At 42.2% G+C, this 24,581-nt stretch overlaps 1 protein-coding gene across 4 annotated transcripts in view; it reads left to right on the top strand.

The window, feature by feature from the left end:
- Positions 1-24,581, top strand: part of MAP9 (microtubule associated protein 9) — a 170,442-nt gene that overhangs the window by 57,971 nt on the left and 87,890 nt on the right. For all 4 annotated transcript variants that reach the window (XM_073605597.1, XM_073605604.1, XM_073605579.1 and 1 more), the window contains one exon: positions 13,432-13,643. In XM_073605597.1, the coding sequence (XP_073461698.1) occupies positions 13,432-13,643 (212 nt within the window). The remainder of the gene's footprint in view (positions 1-13,431; positions 13,644-24,581) is intronic.

Here is a 24,581-nt window from a genome sequence, read left to right as displayed (position 1 = left end):
TTATAGTTCAGACACAAATACTCCTAGGGCCCTTCCTTTTAAAGCAGCGAATGTTTGGTATGTGTCACATTTATTTCTTTATAAATATGCATTTTAAAGTATATTTAAAGATCTTTTTTGTTCTTTTTTGGATAGAGTAGGGGAGGGTTAACAATTGCTATATTTTGTTGCCTGTGGAGAATTGTTTCTTAATTTCCTGTCCCAGATATGCAATAGCAAATAAGAGGAAATCTCCCCAAAGTGAGGAAATCCCCCTCTTTTAAATTGTCATTGGAACAGGTGTCCCTTTTTCTAAGGTTTGTTCTTCTCGCCTTGTTTTGCTGTGACAATAATCACCAGAAGAAACGGAGGGTAAATTTCCCTTAGGAAAAGGAGAGAAGTGCCAGCCCACTCCTAGTGCAGCATTGTTTTAATAAATAGTTGAAAAGTAATAACAATGTAAAATGCACTCGCATAATGCTCAATGGGCGAGGGCTTGCCGGGTGCAGCAGTGAAAGAAGCCATCGGTGGATCCTGGGATGTTCGCCACAAGCGCTGGGTGTCAGCTGAAGCTGAAGCCTCAAGGAGACTCAGGAAGACGCCGACTGGATCTCTCGGCGTGGAAAGGTTTCGGAGCTGTTAACCTGAGTGCCACCTACCGCTGTGTTGGCCAATCAGAATGCATTTCGGAGGCAATTCCATGCCTCCTTCGTCAGCTGGTTATCGAGCGCTGACCTTGGCTTTAAATAGGGGATGCAGTCAACCCCGCAAGACCTGGAAACAGCTTAGGCTGGATTAACCTTCACAATAACAGTAACCTTTGGAGTCCAGCATTGATTAAAAAAACCTTATATAGAAACATGTATAAAGTATATAAAAAATAACAATAGTAATAAATAATCTACATTTGACATTCTTATGATGTAGATGTAGGTAGAGATAGAGATATATATATGTGTGTGTGTGTGTATGTGTGTGTATGTGTATGTATGTATGTGTATATATATATATATATACACAACCAGAAAAAACAAGACCCAGGAGAAATAATAATATGATGGCAGGGTGTGTTGTTCTAATTGAAATATGAAATTAAAAACATATAATATATATACATCTATATATTTATACAGAGTATATGGATGAAGAAATAAAAAGTAATAAAATATAAAAATAGATATAAAAATAAAAATCGCAATCAAAATATATATAATAAATATGGAAAATAAGGGGTAAGAAATGTAAAAAAAATTAAGTGATATGACATAAATAAGAAAAAAATATAACAAACAGAAAAAAAGAAAAAAAAAATGTAAAACAAAAAAAAGAAGGAAAAAGAATAGGACAATTAGAAATAAAAATAAAAATGGTAGTAATAAGTGTATGTCAGATACCAATCAGTGTATGTAGAAATATAATAGCAATTTGTAAAAATTATGGACTGAATTTTCGATTAGTGAGATGGAATGGTAGTAACAAAGGTAGTAGTGAACTTAAACACGTGTTAGATAATAAAACATTCCACATTAGGGCAGGAGATATGAAAAATATATATCAACATGTAATGTTTGGAATTATATGTAGAATACACTGAGAGGGATAGGTTTCCAGTGTAAAGTTGGGGGGTGGGGAATGGCAGCAAAGGGGGGGGGGAAGGGGTGTAGGATAAAAGGGGGGGGGCGGGTGAAAAAGAGGGGGTTGGATGGGGGAAGGGCAAGGGCTAAGGGTGCTGGAGGATGTTAAAGAATCGTGCTGACTTCCAATTCATGCCTTCAGGTGAGAGACTATTGAGTTTGAAGATCCAGTAAGTCTCTTGTGCACAGAACTTTTTTGAACCTTTACCCTTCAGGTAGGGAGTGGGAGATGGATTGGATGGCTGTAACTTTGAGCAATGCAGGGTTTCTATCATGATGGGCTAGAAAATGTCCCGGAATGCTACATTTAGGGTAAATTTCTTTCAAGCTCCTCCTGTGTTCCCCAAATCTGGTGCAAAGCGACCTGATGGTACGAACCACATAACATAGACGACAAAGTTGGTGGAACATGTTAGAAATTCTTCAATTGGGAAGGTGTTACCTTTTGAGTGAGAGAATGTCTTTTGCCCATGAGTCACGTGTGAGCAAGTAAGGCATTTTTTCTTGTGACATTTGTACATCCCAGTGAGCGAAAACATTTTAGGAATGTATTCCAGGAGGGGTTTTTGTCCTTTGCTTAGCTTGCTGGGGCTATGAGACTTTTAACATTATTGGCTTTTTCGAGCACCAGTTTAGGCTGGGGTGCGTGTCATAGGTTGAGGGTCATTACAAAGAATCCCCCAATGTTTAAGGAGAGTCTTCTTAATAGCCTGATGCCCGTTGTTATGCTTGGTAATGAACATGGGGCCTTTATGGAATGAAGATGAGTCTATTAGATTGTTTTTTACTTGTTGGCTTTATCCTCGGGGTGGGGCTCTTTCAGTCCCATTAGCGGTAACCCCGAGCCACACTCGGGATTGCATTGCAGGATCCTGGTGCAGCGTTACTTACTTTGTCCCCAGGATCCTGCGATGTCCCCCGCAGTGTCCGTGGGCTCTGTCTCCTCCGAAGCCTCTCCGTGCCAGGCTCCGTTCCCTGCGAGCGGCGTGACGCACGGGGGCAGAGCCTGGCGGCAAATTCAAAAAATGTAAAAACCATAACACATACAGTATTGTAATCTTTGTCCCCAGTGCTTTGGCCCATGCCCTGCATGCAGTTTTATATGATATATACTGTTCTTTCTGCCTGGAAACTGGAGATTGTCCACAGCAACCAAAAAGTGTCCCTTTATGTCAAAAGTGGCTTTAGATCAGCTAGAAAACAGCGATAGTAAATTAGAACACTTGCAGAATTGAGCGATAGTGAATCGTGGGGAAATTTATTTTATTATTATATTTTTTTTTTTTTTTAATTATTTATATTTATTTATTATATTATAATTTATGTTTTTGTGTTTCAAACTTCATCATACCCGGGATATCTACTAGACTCTTGTTTGGACAGATTTAAGTGTGTTATTGTTAAGAATTACAGGCCTACAATATAAAACGCCAAATTTCCATGCAAAATAATTGTACCGCTTTCAGCACCTAAAATCCGAAATAATCATACCGCCAGGGAGGTTAAGACCTGAATCTGTGTTTTATAGTCCTTGATAGAACTACAGTTTTGTTTTAAACGGCATAATTGACTGTATGGAATGCTGCTAATCCATTTTTTATGGTGACAGCTTTTCCTATGTATGTAGGAGTTACCAGCTGTGGGTTTAAAATGGGTACGGGAGCATATTTTGGAATCTTGATCATGGAATAGTTCAAGATCAAGAAATATGAGCTCACAATTAAGTTAGTATCTCCTTGCCAGATGACGATAAAGTCATCAATATATCTGCCATAATAGACCAGATGGCTTGAGTAGGGATTCTCAGCCCAGATGGTCCACCCAGTATGCCATGAAGAGATTGGCATAACTGGGGGCAAAGCTGGCGCCCATCGCTGTACCTCTGGTGTATAAAAAGTATTCCTGTTCAAATTCAAAGTAAATATGGTGTAGGATGAACTTCATGGCTTGAAGAATGAACATTGCTTGGGTGGCATTCATAGTTTCCTCTTTGCATAGAAAATAACGGGCAGCCTGTAGACCTACATCATGTGAAATTGAAGTATAAAGTGAGATGACGTTTAGCGAAACCCAATTGTAGTCAGTGTTCCATACATAATGGTTCAGAGTATCTAGTAGATGACTAGAATCCTGTATATAAGCCGGGAGCTGTTGGACGATGGGTTGTAGAAAGAAGTCTACATAGTCTGCTAGGTGGCTGGTGAGGCCATCTATAGTTGCTATGATGGGTCTACCCGGTGGGTGGAGTGGGTCCTTGTGGACTTTTGGTGGGTAGTAAAAGTATGGGGTGGCGAATAAGTTTGGGCAGAGAAAGATTCTTTTAATTTCCTTAAACATTGGAGGATTCTTTGTAATGACCTTAAACGTATGACACCCCCCCCCCCCCCCCTCCCAGCCTAAAATGGTGTTTAAAAGAGCCAATAATGTTAAAAATCTCATAGCCCCCAGCAAGTTACACAAAAGAAAAAAACTACTGGATTCCATTCCTAAAATGTTCTCGCTCACTGGGATGTACAAATGTCACAAGAGGTCACATGCCTGTGCCATCTCCACTTGAGGATTGGGGATGTACCGGGCGAAGCAGGCAGACTTCCACCTGCCTAGTCTCATAATGACATGGTCTGGGACCCCATGGTGGGATGCAGCCGAGGCTGCTCCAATGCGGAAGGAGTGACCAGAGTACTGGTTGGGTTGAAGTGTAGGCTGCGAAGAAGAATCCTTACGCGTTTCACAAACTGGCAGGCACTCAAGGGTTTGACTGGAAAAGGTAGAAGGGGACTAGTGTAAGACTGTTCAGGCAGGAGTGACAGTAGGCGATTGAGTTTGGTGACTGGACACTAGATATTGTTAGTTTTATAGAGGTGGATGTCTACCCCGGGGCTTGCCTGCTGGGTTTTAGAAACTGCAAGGTGGAGGAAGAAGTGGTCTTGGTAGTGAACCAAGTGACATCTACGTAGCACATGGCCTGCGGGTTTGCTGCACGTGAACTCGCCAGGCCGCAAGAACCCATAGTAGGCCAGGTATATGGCCGCTTGTAGGACCAGGCTGGGGAGAAGACCAAATGGAGAAGTAGTCAGGATGGTGGACATATCCCTGAATATGGCACTTGTTATAGGTAGACGTTTGGTATTGACTATCGGTTGATGTTTCTGGATGCCGCTTTAGATGGCTCAGATTGCATGGGAATGCAAACAAGGATGGTTTAGCTGGGTCTCATAAGGCCAGAAAATGTTGGGTGTCGGATAAGTAAAGCCGGATAGAATTATGAGATAAGGCCAACTGAGTATAGCTTGATGTCTGTTTTCTCAGAGCAAAGTACGAGGAATTTGTTGAAGGCGTTCCAGGCTGTATGGTAAGCCTTAAGTGTGTTGTGGGACAGTGATTGGTTGATGAGCTGGGTCGCTCCATGTAGATGCTGTTCTAGTCCAGGGTCAGCTGAGACCAAGCAGGGATACGGGCTGACGCTGGATCGGCTCCGGGAATCTGCTGGAAAAAGGAGGTGTAATTGAAGTGCGACAGTGGAATGAAATGAAATGAAATGAATAAAAACGTCTTGCCATGACAGAGGCACAAATCAGTCATGCTGCAGCTGCGACTGACAGCGAACCGGACTCTGGAGCATGTATTGAAATGAGGCAAAAGAAGAAACACTAATGCCCACCGGAATGAATCGGTGCATCTCGGATGCGACTGGATTCGGATCGGAGCGCGGTACGTAACAGTGAAATGAATGAAATGTTTTGCCCTGACAGAGGCACGAAAATGTATTTATTTATTTTATATATATATATATATATATATATTTATATATATTTATTTTTTTTTTTGCCATGATAGAAGTACGGATCGGTCGCATCGCAACTGCAACTGACAACGACCGGATTCTGGAGCATGTACTGAAATGAGGCCAAAAACAACTGGGGCACACCGGAACTAATCGGTGCATCACGGATGCGACTGGATTAGAATCGGAGAGCGGTATGTGGCTGTGAAATAAAATTGATTGCCATGACAGAGGCAAGATCGGTTGTGCCGCTGTTGCGACTGACAATGAACCGGACTCTGGAGCATGTACTGAAATGGGACTAAAAATACCTGGGGCACGCCGGTACGAATTGGTGCATCTTGAATGCGACCGGATTCGTATCGGAACGTGATACGTAACAGTGAAATGAGTAAAAAAATGTTTACCATGACATAGGCACGAATCGGTCGTGCCGCGACTGCGACTGACAACGAACCGGACTCTGGAGCATGTACTGAAATGGGGCGGAAAATACCTGGGGAATGCCGGTACGAATTGGTGCATCTTGGATGCGACCGGATTTGTTTTGGAACGTGATACATGACAGTGAAATTATGTGCCATGACAGAGACATGAATCGGTGAGCCGCAACCTGCGACTGACAACGAACGTGACTCTGGAGCATGTACTGAAATGAGGCTGTAAACAACTGGGGCACACCGGAATGAATCGGTGCATCGTGGATGCGACTGGATCCGAATTGGAGAGTGGTACGTGAGAGTGAAATGATTGAAATGGTTTGAAATGGTTTGAAATTGTTTAGCCTTGATATGGCACCGATCAGTGTACAGAAAATTTGCGAATGACATCGATTTGTCTGTGGAGCATAAAACAGTGAGACACGCCTAAACGAAGGTGCATTCGCATCGGTGTAAGGTACATGAAAACGAAGAAATGTTTGGTATGATAATGTTGCAAGTGATTGGCAGACGTTGCGGCTATGTGTAAGGTTTTTATGAATGATTCGTAAGTTGATATCGAGGTTTAGTGACAAGATATCTAACAATGCGTGAAATGAAAAAGTCAAACGAAAACCCTACCTGCGTCAGCCGAGCCAGGCGCGTTGTACTTAACTGCGAATGGAGACGAGAGCCTCGAAAACCTTTGAACGCAGGAACTCACGGACGCTAATGAGTTTTTGAAGAGTCGGCCTAGTGACGTGGTATATTGTGCATAGGAAACCGACAAGGACCACAAACGAGCAGGCTGGTTATATACCCCCGGGCTCCTCCCATAAATTCAGGCCACCATACTGGCCTTCTTACACACACACACACACACACATATATATATATATATCTGCCACCCAAATGTAGATTATTTATTACTATTATTATTTTTTATATATGTTATACTTTTTACATGTTTCTATATAAGGTTTTTTAATCAATGCTCTGATCCCAATGGTTACTGATATTGTGAGGGTTAATCCAGCCTAAGCTGTTTCCAGGTCCTGCGGCATCCCCTAATTAAAGCCAAGGTCAGCGCTCGATAACCAGCTGATGAAGGAGGCGTGGCCTTGCCTACGAAAAGCGTTCTTAATCGTCAAGCCGGCGTCTTCCTGAGTCTCCTCGAGGCTTCAGCTGACACCTGGCGTTCGTAGCGAACATCCCAGGATCCACCGGCGGCTTCTTTCACTGCTGCACCTGGCAAGCCCTCACCCATTGAGCAATATGTGAGTGCTTTTTACATTGTTATTACTTTGCAAGCGTTTATTAAAACGATGCTGCACTAGGAGTGGCCTGGCACCTTTCTCCCTTTCCTTGCCCTCCTTGTTTTTACAGTTTTCGTGTCCCTAACCCACGCCCAAAGCAGCCTCGCCTTCACTAGCAGCAAATACCACAGAAACTTTCTCATCGGGTTAACCCTTTAGACTTTTTTTACCAAGAGTGACTTTCATTCATTTTTTATTTATTTTTCATCTTTTAAAGATTGACGTTTTTAAATATAATTAACACGATTTATGGGCTCTATACACCACTCTGCAGTCCCTAGGTTCTAGTGCTGAGTTTCACACTGGCTTTGTGTGTTTCTCTTCTTTATAAATCTCCCCTAGGCCTGATTCTTGCAGGTAATTTTAGGTTGGCAGCAGATTCCTGCAGCAAGAATCTTAGGATTTCTTCGGCTGGATTCAGGTTGTTCCAGACAGTTACGGCCACTCAGCCTGTACAAAGCAGTGACAAGCTGACGAGAGTGGTTACCTGCGGCTAGGGAGAGGTGACCAGCTCTGGAGAGATGCTTTAAGAACTGATTGTTTGTTATTGATTAAAAAAAAAAAAAAATGTTAATTGAGCTGCCTAGTTAGTAAAATTGGTTTCCAAGAAGCATGATTATTTTTTTGTTACATTTGTTATACTGAACAAATGTATTGTGTGTATGGTCTGCATTAGGGATACACATTCAGTAAAGCCAGAGAGTCTGTGAAAATGAAAATACAAGTAATTCTTAAAATACAATGATATAAATTATTGACTGGATGTGAACATTCTTGTTGGGAACCCTGCCAATAACATGCTTGCAGTGTACAAACAGTTATCCCAGCTAGAGTACATGGATTAACTTGACACTTTTAGGTGTGACACAGTTCTTGCTTGTAAACCACTGTTTGGTTCTTCTTCATGTTTATCTTAAATGCAGTTCATTGACCTATTTCTGTGAAGTGTGCATCTTTTCAGCTAAAGGAAGAGTTCATAAATCCATGTGTGTCTTGAAAGAAAGGAACCCAGCTGTGTCCACTCCTGCATCTGACTCACATAGTCCTTAAATGATGCTCTATGGATTGTGTCAGTGCATGGGATATGGAGAATTGTTTTATGTGAAATAAGAAAATACTTTACTGTACCAGATATAACACAGCTGTGCTTTCCCCAGGTTTTTGAAACATCATGCTGAAAAATATAATTATACTTTTGCTGAAAGGTAGATAAGCAAGATAGAGTGGAGGGCGGGTGATGGTTGTCTATATGGGGAATAAAAAATTTGTAGTATTATTCATTTTGGTCCTTAATTAGTATATACTGGTATCAGTTCACCCTGGTAACTATAAAGAGTGCATTGTGTGCAATACTCTACTAATTAATATGCAGAGATGGAACAATTGATGAAAAAGGAATTATTGGGGATTGGTCCTGGAAAGTGAAAATAAAGGAAGAAACACCTACATAATATAGAAAATTGTGTGCAAGCTTGACTATCACTCTTATGAGTTTGTTGGATGTCCCATTCCAGAGTCATGAGCATGTATATGGAGTCCCCCCTCCTACCTTTTGTAGATACTGTATAACAGCCTTTGCTTTACTGGGAAGGCTTTCCAAAGATTTCTCTGTGGGAATTTGATCCAGTGTACAGTGTGTCTGTGGAAATGTATGCATATCCAGCCCAAAGAGCATTTGTTAGGTAAGGTTTTGAAGTTGGACAAGAAGGCTTGCAATTTTTTTTTAACCACTTCAGCCCCGCAATAATTTACCCCCTTCCTGACCAGAGCACTTTTTGCGATTCGGCACTGCGTCGCCCTAACTGACAATTGCGCGGTCGTGCGACGTTGTACCCAAACAAAATTGACGTCCTTTTTTTCCACAAGTAGAGCTTTCTTTTGGTGGTATTTGATTGCCTCTGTGGTTTTTATTTTTTGCGCTATAAACAAAAAAAGAGTGACAATTTTGAAAAAAAAAAAAAAAAAACGCATTATTTTTTACTTTTTGCTATAATAAATATACCCCAAAAATATATAAAAAAAACTATTTTTATCCTCAGTTTAGGCCGATATGTATTCTTCTACATATTTTTGGTAAAAAAAAAAAAATCGCAATAAGCGTATATTGATTTGGTTTGCGCAAAAGTTATAGCGTCTACAAAATAGGGAATAGATTTATAGCATTTTTATTATTATTTTTTTTTTTTTTACTAGTAATGACGGCAATCTGTGATTTTTATTGTGACTGCGACATTATGGCGGACACATCGGACAATTTTGACACATTTTTGGAACCATTGGCATTAATACAGCAATCAGTGCGATTAAAAATGCATTGATTACTGTAAAAATTTCACTGGCAGTGAAGGGGTTAACACTAGGGGGCGGTGAAGGCGTTAACTGTGTTCCCTGGGAAGTGATTCTAGCTGCAGGGGGAGGGACTAACTACAAGAAGTGACAGATCGTGGTTCCTAGCTAACAGGAACACACGATCTGTCACTCCTGTCAGAACAGAACAAGGAAGTGTGTGTTTACACACACTCATCCCTGTTCTGTGTCTCCTGGTCACGATCGCTCGTGGCCAGCGGTCATCGTGACCGTCGGCTACGAGCATCGGCACCCCTTCTGTGCAGCGGCCGTGCGCGCCTTCTATCCGGGCCCCGCGAGATCACGTACAGTAACGTGGTTTTGCGCAGTGGAGCCAACCTGCCGCAGTAAAACTGCAACGGCTGGTCCGGAAGCAGTTAATAGGGTTGAGGTCAGGGCTTTGTGAACTTTTTACCATAAAGCATATGTGCATAAAACAACCAGATTAGGTTGCTTTTGACAAAATTTTAAATACTAACAATCAGAAAAATTGGCCTATCACTGAAATTGTTCTACCTTAACATTGCCTATTTAGATATCAGTTTGATAACCGCATTTTACATTGATTGCAATAATTTCCCCAACCATTTCTGTTTTGCCCTATAGGATGAATAGGTTTGGCTCAGAGGCCTGTTACAAAGATATTACAGGCTTGCCATATATGTATGTAGCATGTTTAGCGAACACACAAGCCTGATCTATATGAATTGCTATATCACCCTGCTGAAATATTTGAATATCAATCTAATATTACCTGCTGCCAAATAGATTTAAATGACCATGTACAGGCGGTCCCCGGGTTACAAACTTCCGACTTACAAACGACTTCTTCTTCCAAAGGAGGCAGACAACAGGAAGTGAGAGGAAATCTACCCCTAGGAAGGGAAATTTGCTCCTGTCATGCCCTGTACACACGATCGGACATTGATCGGACATTCTGACAACAAAATCCATGGATTTTTTCCGATGGATGTTGGCTCAAACTTGTTTTGCATACACACGGTCGCACAAAGTTGTCAGAAAATCCGATCGTTCTGAACACGGTGACGTAAAACACGTACGTCGGGACTATAAACGGGGCAATAGCCAATAGCTTTCGTCTCTTAATTTATTCTGAGCATGCGTGGCACTTTTTGCGTCGAAATTGTCCACACACTGTCGGAATTTACGCAAATGGATTTTGTTGTTGGAAAGTTTTATAGCCTGCTCTCAAACTTTGTGTGTCGGAAATTCCGATGGAAAAAGTCCTTTGGAGCCCACACCCGGTCGGAATTTCCGACAACAAGCTCTAATCATACATATTCCGTCGGAAAGTCTGACCGTGTGTACAGGGCATAAGAGTTATGATGGGAAAAACTCCACTGAAGCTTTATCACCAATCCTTGTTTCCATAGCAACCCAAAATTTTCAAAAAACAATTGTCATTGGGAAATGACAGAATGACAGAAAATCACAGAAAGTGAGATGAAATCTTTTGAACAGGGGCACAGACAGCAAAACAAATGTTACAGGGGTGTTAACCCTTCCCTGTGCTACCCAAAAAGCTTAAAAATGTTTTTTTTTGGCTGAAGCTACACTTAAAAAATGTACCTGTTCCCACTTGCATAGAAATTCAACTTAAGAACAAACCTACAGTCCCTATCTTGTTTGTTACTCTAGGGACTTCCTGCACTGTAGTTCTGTTGGAATGCAAATGCAATACAATGTGCTTTATTTGGTAAATCACATTTTAGAATTAGGTTTTCCTGCTACTATCCAACATAACACATTGGGGGTTATTTACGAAAGGCAAATCCACTTTGCACTGCAAGTGCACTTGAAAGTGCAGTCACTGTAAATCTGAGGGGAAGATCTGAAATGAGGGGAAGCTCTGCTGATTTTATAATCCAATCATGTGCAAGCTAAAATGCTGTTTTTTTATTTTCCTTGCATGTCCCCCTCGGATCTACAGCGACTTTACTTCCAAGTGCACTTGCAGTGCAAAGTGTATTTTCCTTTAGTAAATAACCCCCATTAAGTTGTACCAAAGAAGCCAATGGCTGCATGAAAATGCATTGTATAAACTGTACTGATTTTCGTTTCAAATAAAATCATTTCTAATCCTAGGCAGAATTATAAAACAAGTAAACAAAAGACTTTTAGCCTGTGAGCTCCTTTAATACCCATAAAGCATTTTCAAGCATAGTCCATCAATAATCCATCAATAAACCACTTGTTCTGTTTAGTTTGATGTCCAATGTCTTGATTGAAAAGCGTGCTCAGCTTACAAGTAGACCATTTATATTTTTGGAGCATAGCTGGCATGCCTGATTCATCTTGAAACAACATTCTAACAGAAGCTAAATAAACATTTTATTTTTATTTTTTTCTCATACATAAAAGCTTACATGGGGTTTGTATGTGCACTAGTTTTGTATCGCAGTGTTCTAAAAGGTAGTAACAATTTTCAATTTTAAAAGTGCCACTTTTGCGATTACGGTGATTTTCAGCAACTGTTTGTTAAAGTGATCAGTGTATAAACATGAATGAATACCCCCTAAGCAAGCATAATTCAACCTCACAGACCAACTATTTTCCTGAAAGTCCTGCATAGAACACATTGAGGTTGATTTACTAAAGGCAAACATACTGTGTACTGCAAGTCCACTTGCTCTAGATCTGAGGGGAAGCTTTGAAATTAAGGAAAGCTTTACTGATTTCTATCATCCAATCTTGTGCAAGCAAAAATGCTGTTTTTTTTTTTTCCTTGCATGATCCAGATCAACTGCACATGCCGTGCACAGACTATTTGCCTTTAGTAAATCAACCCACACTTTCATCTTGTGTCACTTGTTCTACGATTGTACCATTATTTAATTCAGTTTAAACACATTAGCAGGAAAAATTCAATTATCAAATTGTTGATAAAAGGGCGTCTGTAGTTGGTGGTAGTTCAGCACTATTTTTACAAAATTACCTCTGTAATATTCATTGAGAGTATACAAAAAACGTGAGGTTGCACTGTGCGTTGCTGCTAACTTTCATTTTACTAGGAAACCTGGATATAAGAAATGTTCCTAAATATTAGATAAGCGTTTTCAACTATACATACATCCCCCGCTGATAGTGCATACCTGGGAAAAAAGCTGACTTAAAGGAAGGAATGTTTTGATAGTCTAGTGTTTTCCATGGATAAGTGCTGCCTCTGAGGATTTCTGATACATTTTGAGATACAATAATGCATGACTATTTGCTTAACAAATGGAGGGAAAATCCTTTGAATCATTTATTTACTAATGTCTTTGGACAGCCTTATACTGGATTTTTACAAGCTGTACAAAGGACCAAAGGTAAAACAAAAGATTTCATGCTGTAAAGGATAAGTTCACCTTTTGCAAAAAAAAATTATAAAATAAAAATGCAGTTATTTTTGTGCACTGATTTGTATCCTAGTGCAGACTTCTGGGAAAATCAGTGAGCCAATCGCAGAAGCAGGAAATTACATTTCGGGGGGGCGTTCTGTACACCAGCTGTGTACAGAACTCTCCCCAAATTGCTATGTTGCATTGCATTTTACAGAAAATTACAGTACTGCAGATTGAAAAGAGAGTGAGAGCGATAACACCAAATTTAACACACCTGCTCCTCATTCACACCTGAGACCTTGTAACAATAACAAGTCACATGACACCGGGGAGGGAAAATGGTTAATTGGGCCCAATTTGGACATTTTCACTTAAGGGTGCACTCACTTTTGTTGCCAGCGGTTTAGACATTAATGGCTGTGTGTTGAGTTATTTTGAGGGGACAACAAATTAACACTGTTATACCAGCTGTACACTCACTACTTTACATTGCAGCAAAGTGTAATTTCTTCAAAACAAACTTTGATTCCCCTTAGTTTCATTTTACAGCATTGGTCACATAAAATATAATTAAACAATTAATGTTTTTTGGGCATACATCTTATTTAGATCTCAAGATTGGAGACAATGATGGCCATGGGAACACTGAATTACATGTTAGTGAAGAAGGTTCTCCATCGGTTCTCGAAATGATGTTAACCAATGTAAAGGAAAAGTCTGCTCAGGGGGAAAACAAAGGTCCTTGTCTTTCAAAAACATTTGAAATCTTAGACTCTAGTGAAGAAGATAAAATGCTTGGTGGCAAACATTCACAGAAGAAGGTAAGCATATTGCTGCCTATGTATATATTTTGTAGTCGTATTATAAGTTTCTGTAGAATGGAAATTTGTGAAACAAGGTAATGTAATTTATTAATTATTCTCTGTAACCTTGTTCAACTGTCACTAGAAAAGCCTGATCCCAGTCACCTTTGGAACTTGTGACCTGTGCATGCATCTACTTGCATTTTACAGATTTTCTCCTAGACTTCTGTGTGGTGTTTTTGAAAGTAGCACGGGCTGACAGAACCAGGAAAATGCTATACCCTAAAAAATTGAGTTTTAGATTAAGAACTACAAATGCCAGTGCAGTGTACATATTGCATCCTCCTTCTCAACTTAGTTTCTAGGATTGCATGGACTTTTATAAATTGTCATGTAGCTCTACCAAATATGTCCATACATCATTCTTCATATAGGTGGGCATAACATTTGATAGATGTTTAAAACACGTATAAGCAGGATGGGCACTAGGCTACCGGTTTCTGTACATTAATGTTATTTAATGTTTTAGTGGCTGCAGTAACATTTTACTTTAACAAATTAAGGCCCTGGTGCCCAGCCTGTGGCCTGAGGGCCACATAAGGCCCTTTGTTGTTTGCAGTGTGGCCTTCAGTCCCCAGCAGTTAGTAATGGCAGCATTGATTTACAAAGCAACTTTAAAAATCATTAATCTTTAGCGGTCTCGTGTAACACACTAGCAGTCTTTATTTCCTACAGATTTCCTGCAACTACTCCTGTAGCACAACCTCTGACAATTACCTGTTGTAAGTTTTCAGTCAATGTGTTCTGTAGCATTACAGTTAATTAATATTATATACAACCCCTATACCTCAAAAGTTGACCACCACTAGTCTAAGAAATCTAAGTCCAACCATTCATGTGAGATGCAAGGCTGAAATCCGGGTATTCGTTATATATAGTTAATTGTCATACGCCACAATTCAGCAGTTCTAGAAGACTTCATTGATATAGAGAAAGAGTTGCTTCTTCAAATTATGAAATCCATACACATAAAAGCAAAACAATGCAGCTTAGTGTTGCTTATTAACAATAGGTGAATAGATCCCAGGGGTAACCTCCAGGACTTTGAGGCGTAATGGCTGTCCATTTATACACTTCACTATCGGTGGTATAATGAAAAGGTACTGTGGAATTTTATTTGTATATACAGTATCTCAAAAAAGTGAGTACACCACTCACATTTTTGTAAATATTTTATTATATCTTTTCATGTGACAACGCTGAAGAAATTACACTTTGCTACAATGTAAAGTAGTGAGTGTACAGCTTGTATGACAGTGTACATTTGCTTTCCCCTCAAAATAACTCAAAGTGAGTGCACCCCTAAATTGAAAATGTCCAAATTGGGCCCAATTAGCAATTTTCCCTCCCCGCTGTCATGTGACTTGCTAGTGTTACAAGGTCTCAGGTGTGAATGGGGTGCAGGTGTGGTGGATTTGGTGTTATTGCTCTCACTCTGTCATACTGGTCACTGGAAGTTCAACATGACACCTCATGGCAAAGAACTTTTTGAGGATCTGAAAAAAAGAATTGTTGCTCTACATAAACATGGCCTAGGCTATAAGAAGATTGCCAAGACCCTGAAACTGAGCTGCAGCATGGTGGCCAAGACCATACAGCGGTTTAACAGGATAGGTTCCACTTAGAACAGGCTTCGCCATGGTCAACAAAAGAAGTTGAGTGCACATGCTCAGCGTCATATCCAGAGGTTGTCTTTGGGAAATAGACGCATGAGTGCTGCCAGCATTGCTGCAAAGGTTGAAGGGGTGGGGGGTCAGCCTGTCAGTGCTCAGACCATACGCTGCACACTGCATCAAATTTGTTCTACATGGCTGTCGTCCCAGAAGGCAGCCTCTTCTGAAGATGATGCACAAGAAAGCCCGCAAACAGTTTGCTGAAGACATGCAGACTAAGGACATGGATTACTGAAACCATGTCCTATGGTCTGATGAGACCAGGATAAACTTATTTGGTTCAGATGCTGTCAAGCGTGTGTGGTGGCAACCAAGTGAGGAATACAAAGACAAGTGTGTCTTGCCTACAGTCAAGCAAGGTGGTGTCATGGTCTGGGTCTGGGGCTGCATGAGTGCTGCCAGCACTGGGAAACTACAGTTTATTGAGGGACCCATGAATGCCAACATGTACTGTGACATACTGAAGCAGAGCATGATCCCCTCCCTTCAAGGACTGAGCCGCAGGGCATTATTCCAACATAAAGACCCCAAACACACCTCCAAGACGACCACTGCCTTGCTAAAGAAGCTGAGGGTAAAGGTGATGGACTGACCAAGCATGTCTCCAGACCTAAACCCTATTGAGCATCTGTGGGGCATCCTCAAAGGGAAAGTGGAGGAGCGCAAGGTCTCTAACATCCACCAGCTCCGTGATGTTGTCATGGAGGAGTGGAAGAGGACTCCAGTGGCAACCTGTGAAGCTCTGGTAAACTCCATGCCCAAGAGAGTTAAGGCAGTGCTGGGAAATAATGGTGGCCACACAAAATATTGACACTTTGAGCCCAATTTGGACATTTTCACTTAGGGATGTACTCACTTTTGTTGCCAGCAGTTTAGGCATTAATGGCTGTGTGTTGAGTTATTTTGAGAGGACAGCGAGTTTACACTGTTTTATACAAGCTGTACACTCACTATTTTACATTGCAGCAAAGTGTCATTTCTTCAGTGTTACCACATGAAAAGATAATAAAATATTTACAAAAATGTGAGGGGTGTACTGTATATCTTAATCGTACTTGGTGTTATTAGACACTGGCAAGGCTCTTGAGGGCAACCCCCCCCCCCCCCGTCCCCGGGGAGCCTCCCTTATAGTTATCCCTCATCCCTTGAGTCCTCTGGGGTTTTCTTCATAGTATCCAAAGGTGATGGAGCTCTTCTTCTTTGCAGAGACATTGATCATAACACCTATTATTTTAGAAAATTTCTCTTCCATATCTTCGATCAACTCCTAAATCATCTCCCTGCTGTTTTCTATATATTACATTAGAAAATGTTCATCTGGATTGGTGCAACCTCATTAACACATTAGAAATAGTATCCGGACCCCACGCTGTAAGGATGGCCTGTAATGTTGCTTCGGATACTGCATGGGCACTAACCTTGACACTTAGTGCAACTTAAAATATATATAAAAGAAGACTGCGCTGAATAAAATAATAAATAAGAACAAGCAGTGGCTCAGAAGTGAGATACACACATGTACAAAATTAGTAATAGAACGGAGCCGCGCTGAATTGGTAATGTGATGTACAATTAATCTATATGCCACAAATAATTGTGCATAAATCTAAAAATGGCTCTAAACACCAAAAATTGTGAAATAAATTTAGTCCATAAAACACAGATGTGTGAATTCTTGAAATGACTTTCAACACCACCATAAAATCGTGCACCTCCACCACATAAAATGCCTGCTTACCAGAAGGCAAGCTATCATAAGCTTGCGGCTATTGCCCAGCCAGGGCCTTTATCCAGGGGGTTTTGAAGTAACAGCTCAAGGATACTTGATTGGTGAAGTAAAAACACACGGCAAATGACCAGGGAGACTCTATCATTCAGTGGTCATGGATGTAGACCAGGTATTACCCAAAATAGAAAGGAGCTCACCATAGTGTAAGTTTTATCATACAAATGTATTAAAACTAAAAGGTTACACTTACAAGAAGTAAAAGATAAAACATCCAGGTTTAAAAGCCGGTCGGCTTGCGAACACCCGTCTACTCAGATTTACAACGCGATGACGTCAGCACGCCACTCCTCCCATGTAGTGTAGACAGGTAAGACACAATTTCCCCCGTATTCTGACCGTTTTTGTCATAACTGACATGTTTGGAATGTATTTCACATCTGTGAAAACTTTTCAACTTGGCGTTAATACTTAACCACTTCTATTAAGTACAATTAAGGAAAGATGTTCTCTTCTCCAAAAATCATCACAAAACTCTATCCTATAGAAACATGGTTTGCTGTGAGATGTATGGTACCAATAGCAGATCCAACAGTCTTATATTTTAATAAACATCTCACAATTTCATCAAAAGGTATCCTTATATCCTTATCTTAAGGATCTTATACATAGAAGATTTGAAACTCTCTTGAGAGCTCTTTTTTAGGCTGGCAGGTCCAGCTCTTCAGTCCACATTTGTTGTTTTGTCTATCTGTCAGACTGCAGCTGCCTTGACCTGAACATGTGTAACAAATGCAATCTTGTTCTTCAGGATCCTACTTGATCAGAGCACCTTCAGAGGTTACTTCCTCTTCTATTTTATGTGTTAACACTTTACTAGTAGTCATCACACAAATCTCCAGGGTAGCTTTGATTTCTATCCACATACATAGAAGTTTATGGCTTAAAGCCTGGTCAACTAAGCTACAGATAAAAGAAGTCTCATACTCCTGAGTGGAAACACAGCCTGGTAACGCAGCCTGAGTGGAAACACAAAGCACTCTGTGCTTAGAGGGGGGGGGGGGTGTAGAGGTTTTTGAGGAGTAGACTCTTGAGTGTCCTCTGTGTAGGAATTCTACTTTTTTTCAGTAACATCTCTAATAATGTTCAAAGTGTCACCAAAAAGATAGCCTCCTTCAATCGGTAAGTTTGAAGGAGGCTATTAGGAGTAAAGGGGGAAGAGGGGAGGACAGAATCTGTGTGCTATGTGTGCTTTTATGCCACAAGCAGCCCTAACCTGGATTTTCAGCAAGGGATCCAAAAATTCTTATATAGAGTTATATCTTTACTTCCTAATTTTTTTTTTTTCATCGCCTTCTGATCAGAATCACGAAACCCCATGCTCTAATTCTAGAGATTAGTTCCTTTTCCTAACGGATTACTCAAACAATTATTTTATATTAAAGAATACTTAAGCCTTGTGTTATGACCACATGAACCATTCATACATATGTTGTTTTTTTTGTAACAAATGGATTTGGCTACTTCCTATACCCGGAATAACCTCTAAAGTCTTGCAATATCGTCTCTCTCCAGAAACTCATGCAGGCTTCTTGATGCAGGTACAATTCTCTCTACGCATAAAAAAAGCCCTCATTAGTTTACCTCAGTAAGGCTACTTGGACAGATAACACCTGGGTTAGGTGCTTCCTCCTAAGGTCTCAATGCTATCCAGCCTTGTCTGTAATACTTAGGTTTAGCCTTAGCCAGACCCCAAAGAAGTCAGATTTGTTTTAGTAAGATTCAGCTTTTTCTTCACACCCACACTTCTGAGTGATTCCACAGAATTACATTTCTTTATCGTACATCACGGGACACAGAGCCATAGTAATAACTATATGGGTATATAGGCCACCTTTAGGTGATGGACACTGGCACGCCCTAAGACAGGAAGTTTACTCCCTATATAACCCCTCCCATTACTTGGAGTACCTCTGTTGTTTCCCCAGTGTCTTAGGTGTTGGTCACGAGTAAAGATGTGCTATGCAGAGGCTCCACTGGACTATTCCAGGCTGGAGCTAACCTTTGCAGCCAGATCCATCCAAAGTGCCATTGAGGCCAAAGTAGTTGGTACCCGGGCCTTGGGGCGGAAGAAACGAGGTTTTACCTGTAACGCTTCTCTTTTGAGAGCTGGACCCTGGGATTCAGTGCTTTGGTCAGATTGCAGTGCCAGAAGGCTTACTGACAGGGTGCTATACAGGTCCAGGGCAGTGGAACCCTGATAAAAAGGGACCCCAGTCCTTGAAGGTTTTTTAATGGAGCCCGCCGTGATGGGTGAAGATTGGGTCTGTTTGGTTGTATCACAGAAACCTGCTACGGGAGAAGGTAAGTGGAGATTTCTAAGGAATTAAAAAAAAAAAAATTTCCTTTAGATCCCTCCTATACAGTAAATGTTGTCACGCATAAAGTCACCACTGGGGGCTGTAAAGAGCACGTACCTGTTTCCATGCTTTCAGATCTTGCTCTGTGTCAGTAGAAGCTGCATGGCTTCCTCCAGCTATCCATCCTGGCCACCGGTAAGAGGTTGGAGGGGGGGATTTGGCTGAAATTTCTCCATCTGGGAATGCTTTCCTCTCTCTCCAGGAGCAGGCAGGGGGGACGCTGTATAGTCTGGCGGTTTGCTGCTCTGCTCCCCCCTCCACCACCCTCAGCAGCGGCGGCTCTCCTCTTCCACGTGCTCTCCTCCTCCACCTGCCCCCCCCCCACACACACATACACATGCCGATCGGATCGGAGGCCCGCGTGCGTGGGAACCACTTTTTCAATTTTTTTTTAAGAGGGGGCGTAGTGAGGAAGTAAGGGGGCGTGGCTTAGTGCGGCGTTGGCACGGGCATCATAGCGCAGGGCGGATTAGCATATAAAAAAGCTCCATTGTCAGTCTCATTTGGCCTAACGGTGGGACACGGAAGCAGACCTGGGCATGTGAGTGTGGGACACAGGCATTCCCCAAGGCACATTTACTGAGCATCAGGCTGAGCGTCTAATAGCAGTAATACTTACTGAACTATTGCTCAGTAGTGGGTTCCTTTTTTTTCTTGTAAAGTACCTTTCCATTTGTGCTTAGGACTATGCATTCCAGAAGGGGACGTACAAATTCCTCAGAGGGGACCAAAGGTATCACCTTCAGGCTCTGAGGACCCTAGTCTCACCCCAGCAATGCCACCCCCCCCCCCTAAAGATCCAGAGGTATCTGATCAGGATGAGCCATCGGGTTTGTTAAGTGTTGCAACTTTTCCAACACTTCAGTCCCGTCTACATTACTGAGGATGTTTTCTCCTCAGCTTTGGTGGGGCTGGAGGAAAGATTGACTGCTTTAATCGCATCTTCCCAGCATGGGAGAAAACACGATAGGTCCGCTGCTACTGCCCAGGACCCTCAAGCAGAGGATTGGTGGGCAGGGGAGGATGAGGCCCCCTCAGGGGACCGTGAGGAGGCTGACTCCTCTTCCGAGGAATCATTTGTGGAAGAGCCTTTTTCAGCTTCACAATCTGAAAAATTACTGGTACAATCACTGACAGAAATGGTTCGCTCCACATTTAAGCTACCCTTAAATGAGTCAGCTGAGAAACCCACTTCTTCTTTGGGTTCCCTAAAGCCTCCACAAGCTATGCATGCTTTTCCTGTCCATCCATTGCTGCTTATGTATCCTGAGTGGGATCACCCTCCCTCCTAAAAAGTTCTTTACACTTTATCCTATGGAGGAAAAGTGGAATGTTCTGGCAGTTGATACGGCTGTTTCCTCTGTGAATAAAAATTTAACTTGTCCGGTAGACAATGCTCAAATATTTAAAGATCCAACTGATAAAAGATTGGAATTCCTGTTAAAAAGCTAATTTTCTTTGCCAGGAACAGTAACTCAACCTGTAGTGGCGGCAATAGGTGTATGTCAATCCCTGAAGGACCAGTTGAGACAGGTGCTCAAGGTCATCCCTGATCAACAGGCACAGGATTTAGCCGAGCTACCAGGGGCGTTATGTTTTGCTATTAGGGATTCTATCCTTCAGGCTTCACACCTGACGCTTGTACTTGTGCATATGAGTAGGATCTTATGGTTGGAAAAGTTGGGCAGCCGAAGCACCATGCAAAAAACTCCTGGCTGGTTTCCCTTTTCATGGTGAACAGCGGTTTGGAGAGGATTTGGATAAATACATCCAGAAAATTTCAAGTGTAAAATGTACCCTTTTGCCAATTAAGGAAAGAAATAAACGTCCTTCATTTAAACGGGCTCCTTCTCGAGGGTCAGGGGCATCAGCCTCTAGGCAGTCGCGACGGCCTCTGCCATCAGGTTCAAGGGGTAAACCTCAGGGTCAACCCCAGGGACAGAAGAAGTCCTGGGGAAGGAAACCTACAAAGCAGAATGCTAAGGCGTCTTTATGAAGGGGTGTCCCCGCTCGCGCGAGTGGGGGAAGACTTCTGCAGTTCTCAAGGGTCTGGCAGGAAGAATTTTGGGACAGATGGGTGCTCTCCACAGTAGCTTTGGGTTACAAACTACTGTTTCGGGAGTTTTCATCTTCTCGTTTTCTAAGGTCATATGTCCCCAAAGATCCAGAGAAAAAGAAGTGTCTCTTTGAAGCATTAGACTGGCTTTTGTCTCAAAGAGTGATCATGGAGGTTCCCATGGAAGAGCAGGGGTTGGGGTTTTATTCAAACCTCTTCATGGTGCCAAAACCAAATGTGGATGTCAGACCCATTCTAGATCTCAAGGACCTGAACCGATTCCTAAATATCCGCTCGTTTCACTTGGAATCAATCAGGTCAGTAGTCTCCATCCTGCAAGGAGGAGAGCTTCTGGCTTCAATAGACATCAAGGGTGCATACCTGCATGTGCCTATTTTGCCTGCTCATCAGAAATGTCTACATTTCGAGGTAGAAAAACTCCATTTTCAGTTAGTAGCTTTGCCTTTCGGTCTAGCCACTGCACCCCGGGTGTTCACAAGTTCTGGCCCCTCCTCTGACCAGACTAAGGGCTCAAGGTATATCAGTTATTGCATACCTAGACAACCTGCTCTTGATAGACAGGTCAGTAGCCCACTTAGAGAAAAGCGTGGTCACCACAGTCAACTACTTGGAAAGCCTAGGTTGGGTTCTCAACCTAGAGAAATCTTCCTTATAACCATTAAAAAGGCTAGAATACTTGGATCTGATCATAGATACAGACCAGAAAAGAGTATTTTTGCCACAAGCAAAGATCAGCATCATAAAGGAGCTGGTCTGGTCATCAGAGCAAAGAAAGACCCTCCAATTCGCCTTTGCCTGAGATTGTTAGGGAAGATGGTGGCTTCGTTTGAAGCCGTTCCCTATGCTCAGTTTCATTCGAGACTGCTGCAAAACAGTATCCTATCCGCTTGGAACAAAAATGTCCAAGCCTTAGACCTCCCAATGCATCTATCTCCAAGGGTGTGCCAGAGCCTCAGTTTGTAGTGGTTAACCAAGAATCTGCAGAAGGGGAAATCCTTCTTATCAGTCACATGGAAAGTGATAACAGAGGCCAGCCTTTCGGGTAGGGGAGCAGTCCTGGAGGAGGCGACTGCCCAGGGGAATTGGTCCAGATCCGAAAGGACCTTGCCCATCAATATTCTAGAGATTCGGGCAGCACGCTTGGCCCTGAGGGCCTGGACATTCAGATTGCAGAATTCTCCTGTCAGGATCCAATCCAACAATGCCACGGCAGTGGCCTATATCAATCACCAGGGGGGCACAAGAAGTCTTGCGGCCCAGAGAGAATTAAACCATATCCTAACTTAGGCAAGGAACATGATTTTCTGCCCATCGACAGTCTTCATTCCAGGAATAGAAAATTGGCAGGCGGACTACTTGAGTCGCAAGCAGTTGTTCCCGGGGAAATGGTCCCTTCACCCCGATATCTTCCTGGTAATATGCCAGAGATGGGGGATCCCGGACGTAGACCTATTCGCGTCCAGGTTCAACAAAAAGATCGACAACTTTGTGTCAAGAACAAGGGATCCTCTAGCATGTGGGACAGATGCCTTGGTGACACCGTGGGATCAGTTTTCATTGATTTATGCATTCCCTCCTATTCTGCTGCTTCCACGACTTCTCCGCAGGATCAATCAGGAAAGGAAGTTAGTAATTCTTGTGGCCCAGAAGATGTTGGCATGCAGAGATTGTAAAGATGGCGGTAGGGGACCCTTTGACCCTTCCACCAGGTCTGGACCTGCTCTCGCAGGGTCCGGTATTCCATCCTACTTTACAAGTGCTAAATTTAACGGTTTGGCTATTGAAACCCACATTCTGAGGAAGCGTGGGCTGTCAGGATCAGTTGTATCTACTTTGATTAATGCAAGAAAGCCGGCCTCCAGAGTCATACATTATAGAATCTGAAAGGCATATGTTTCCTGGTGCGAGTCCAACGGTTGGCATCCCAGAAAGTATGTCATAGGTAGAATCCTTGATTTTCTGCAAATAGGGTTAGAGATAAAGCTGGCCTTGAGTACTATTAAAGGCCAGGTCTCGGCCCTATCAGTATTGTTTCAACGTCCACTTGCTTCGCATTCTTTGGTCCGTAACGTTTTACAGGGGGTAACTTGGCTTAATCCACCGGTTAAGCCACCCCTGAACCCTTGGGACTTTAGATCTGTCGGTATTACAGAAATCGCCTTTTGAACCGATACAACATATTCCCTTGGTCCTTTTGACAAGGAAGCTAGTTTTTCTGGTGGCCATATCTTCTGCAAGAAGGGGTATCAGAGTTGGCTGCTCTTTCTTGTAAAGAGCCATATTTAATTATTCACAAGGATTGGGTAGCATTGCGTCCTTATCCTAACTTTCTACCAAAGGTACTGTCAGGTTTTCTAAATCAGGATATTGTTCTACCTTCATTTTTTCCAGAACCCTGTTCTACGGAGGAAAAGTCACTATGTTCGCTGGATATAGTGAGAGCAAAGTCTACTTGAATGCGAATGCTCAGATTCGAAAAATAAATGTTTTGTTTGTGCTGCCTGAAGGTCCTAGGAAAGGACAGGTGGCAGCGAAGTCTACTATTTCTAAGTGGATTCAGCAAGTAATCGTTCAAGCTTCTGGTTTGAAGAGGAAGATTCCACCTTTTCAAATCAAGGCGCACTCCTCCAGGGCTGTTAGTGCTTCGTGGGCAGTGCATCACCAGGCCTCCATGGCTCAAATCTGCAAGGCCGCAACTTGGTCTTCAGTCCATACATTAACTAGATTCTATCAGGTGGATGTAAAAAGGCATGAGGATATCGCCTTTGGGCGCAGTGTGCTGCAGGCAACAGTATAGGTCCTCAAGTCTGATGGTGCCCTGTTTTTTGTTTGTGTCCCCCTCCCCTCAGGTAGCATTGCTCTGGGACTTGGCTTTGTGTCCCGTGATGTACGATAAAGAAAATTTTATAACAGCTTACCTGTAAAATCCTTTTCTTGAGATACATCACAGGACACAGAGGTCCCTCTACTCTTTGGTTACACATGTATTGCTTGGCTACA

Source organism: Aquarana catesbeiana, linkage group LG01 (genome assembly GCF_042186555.1).
Source record: "Aquarana catesbeiana isolate 2022-GZ linkage group LG01, ASM4218655v1, whole genome shotgun sequence".
Lineage (NCBI taxonomy): Eukaryota > Metazoa > Chordata > Amphibia > Anura > Ranidae > Aquarana > Aquarana catesbeiana.
This window is presented reverse-complemented; position numbering and strand designations above follow the sequence as displayed.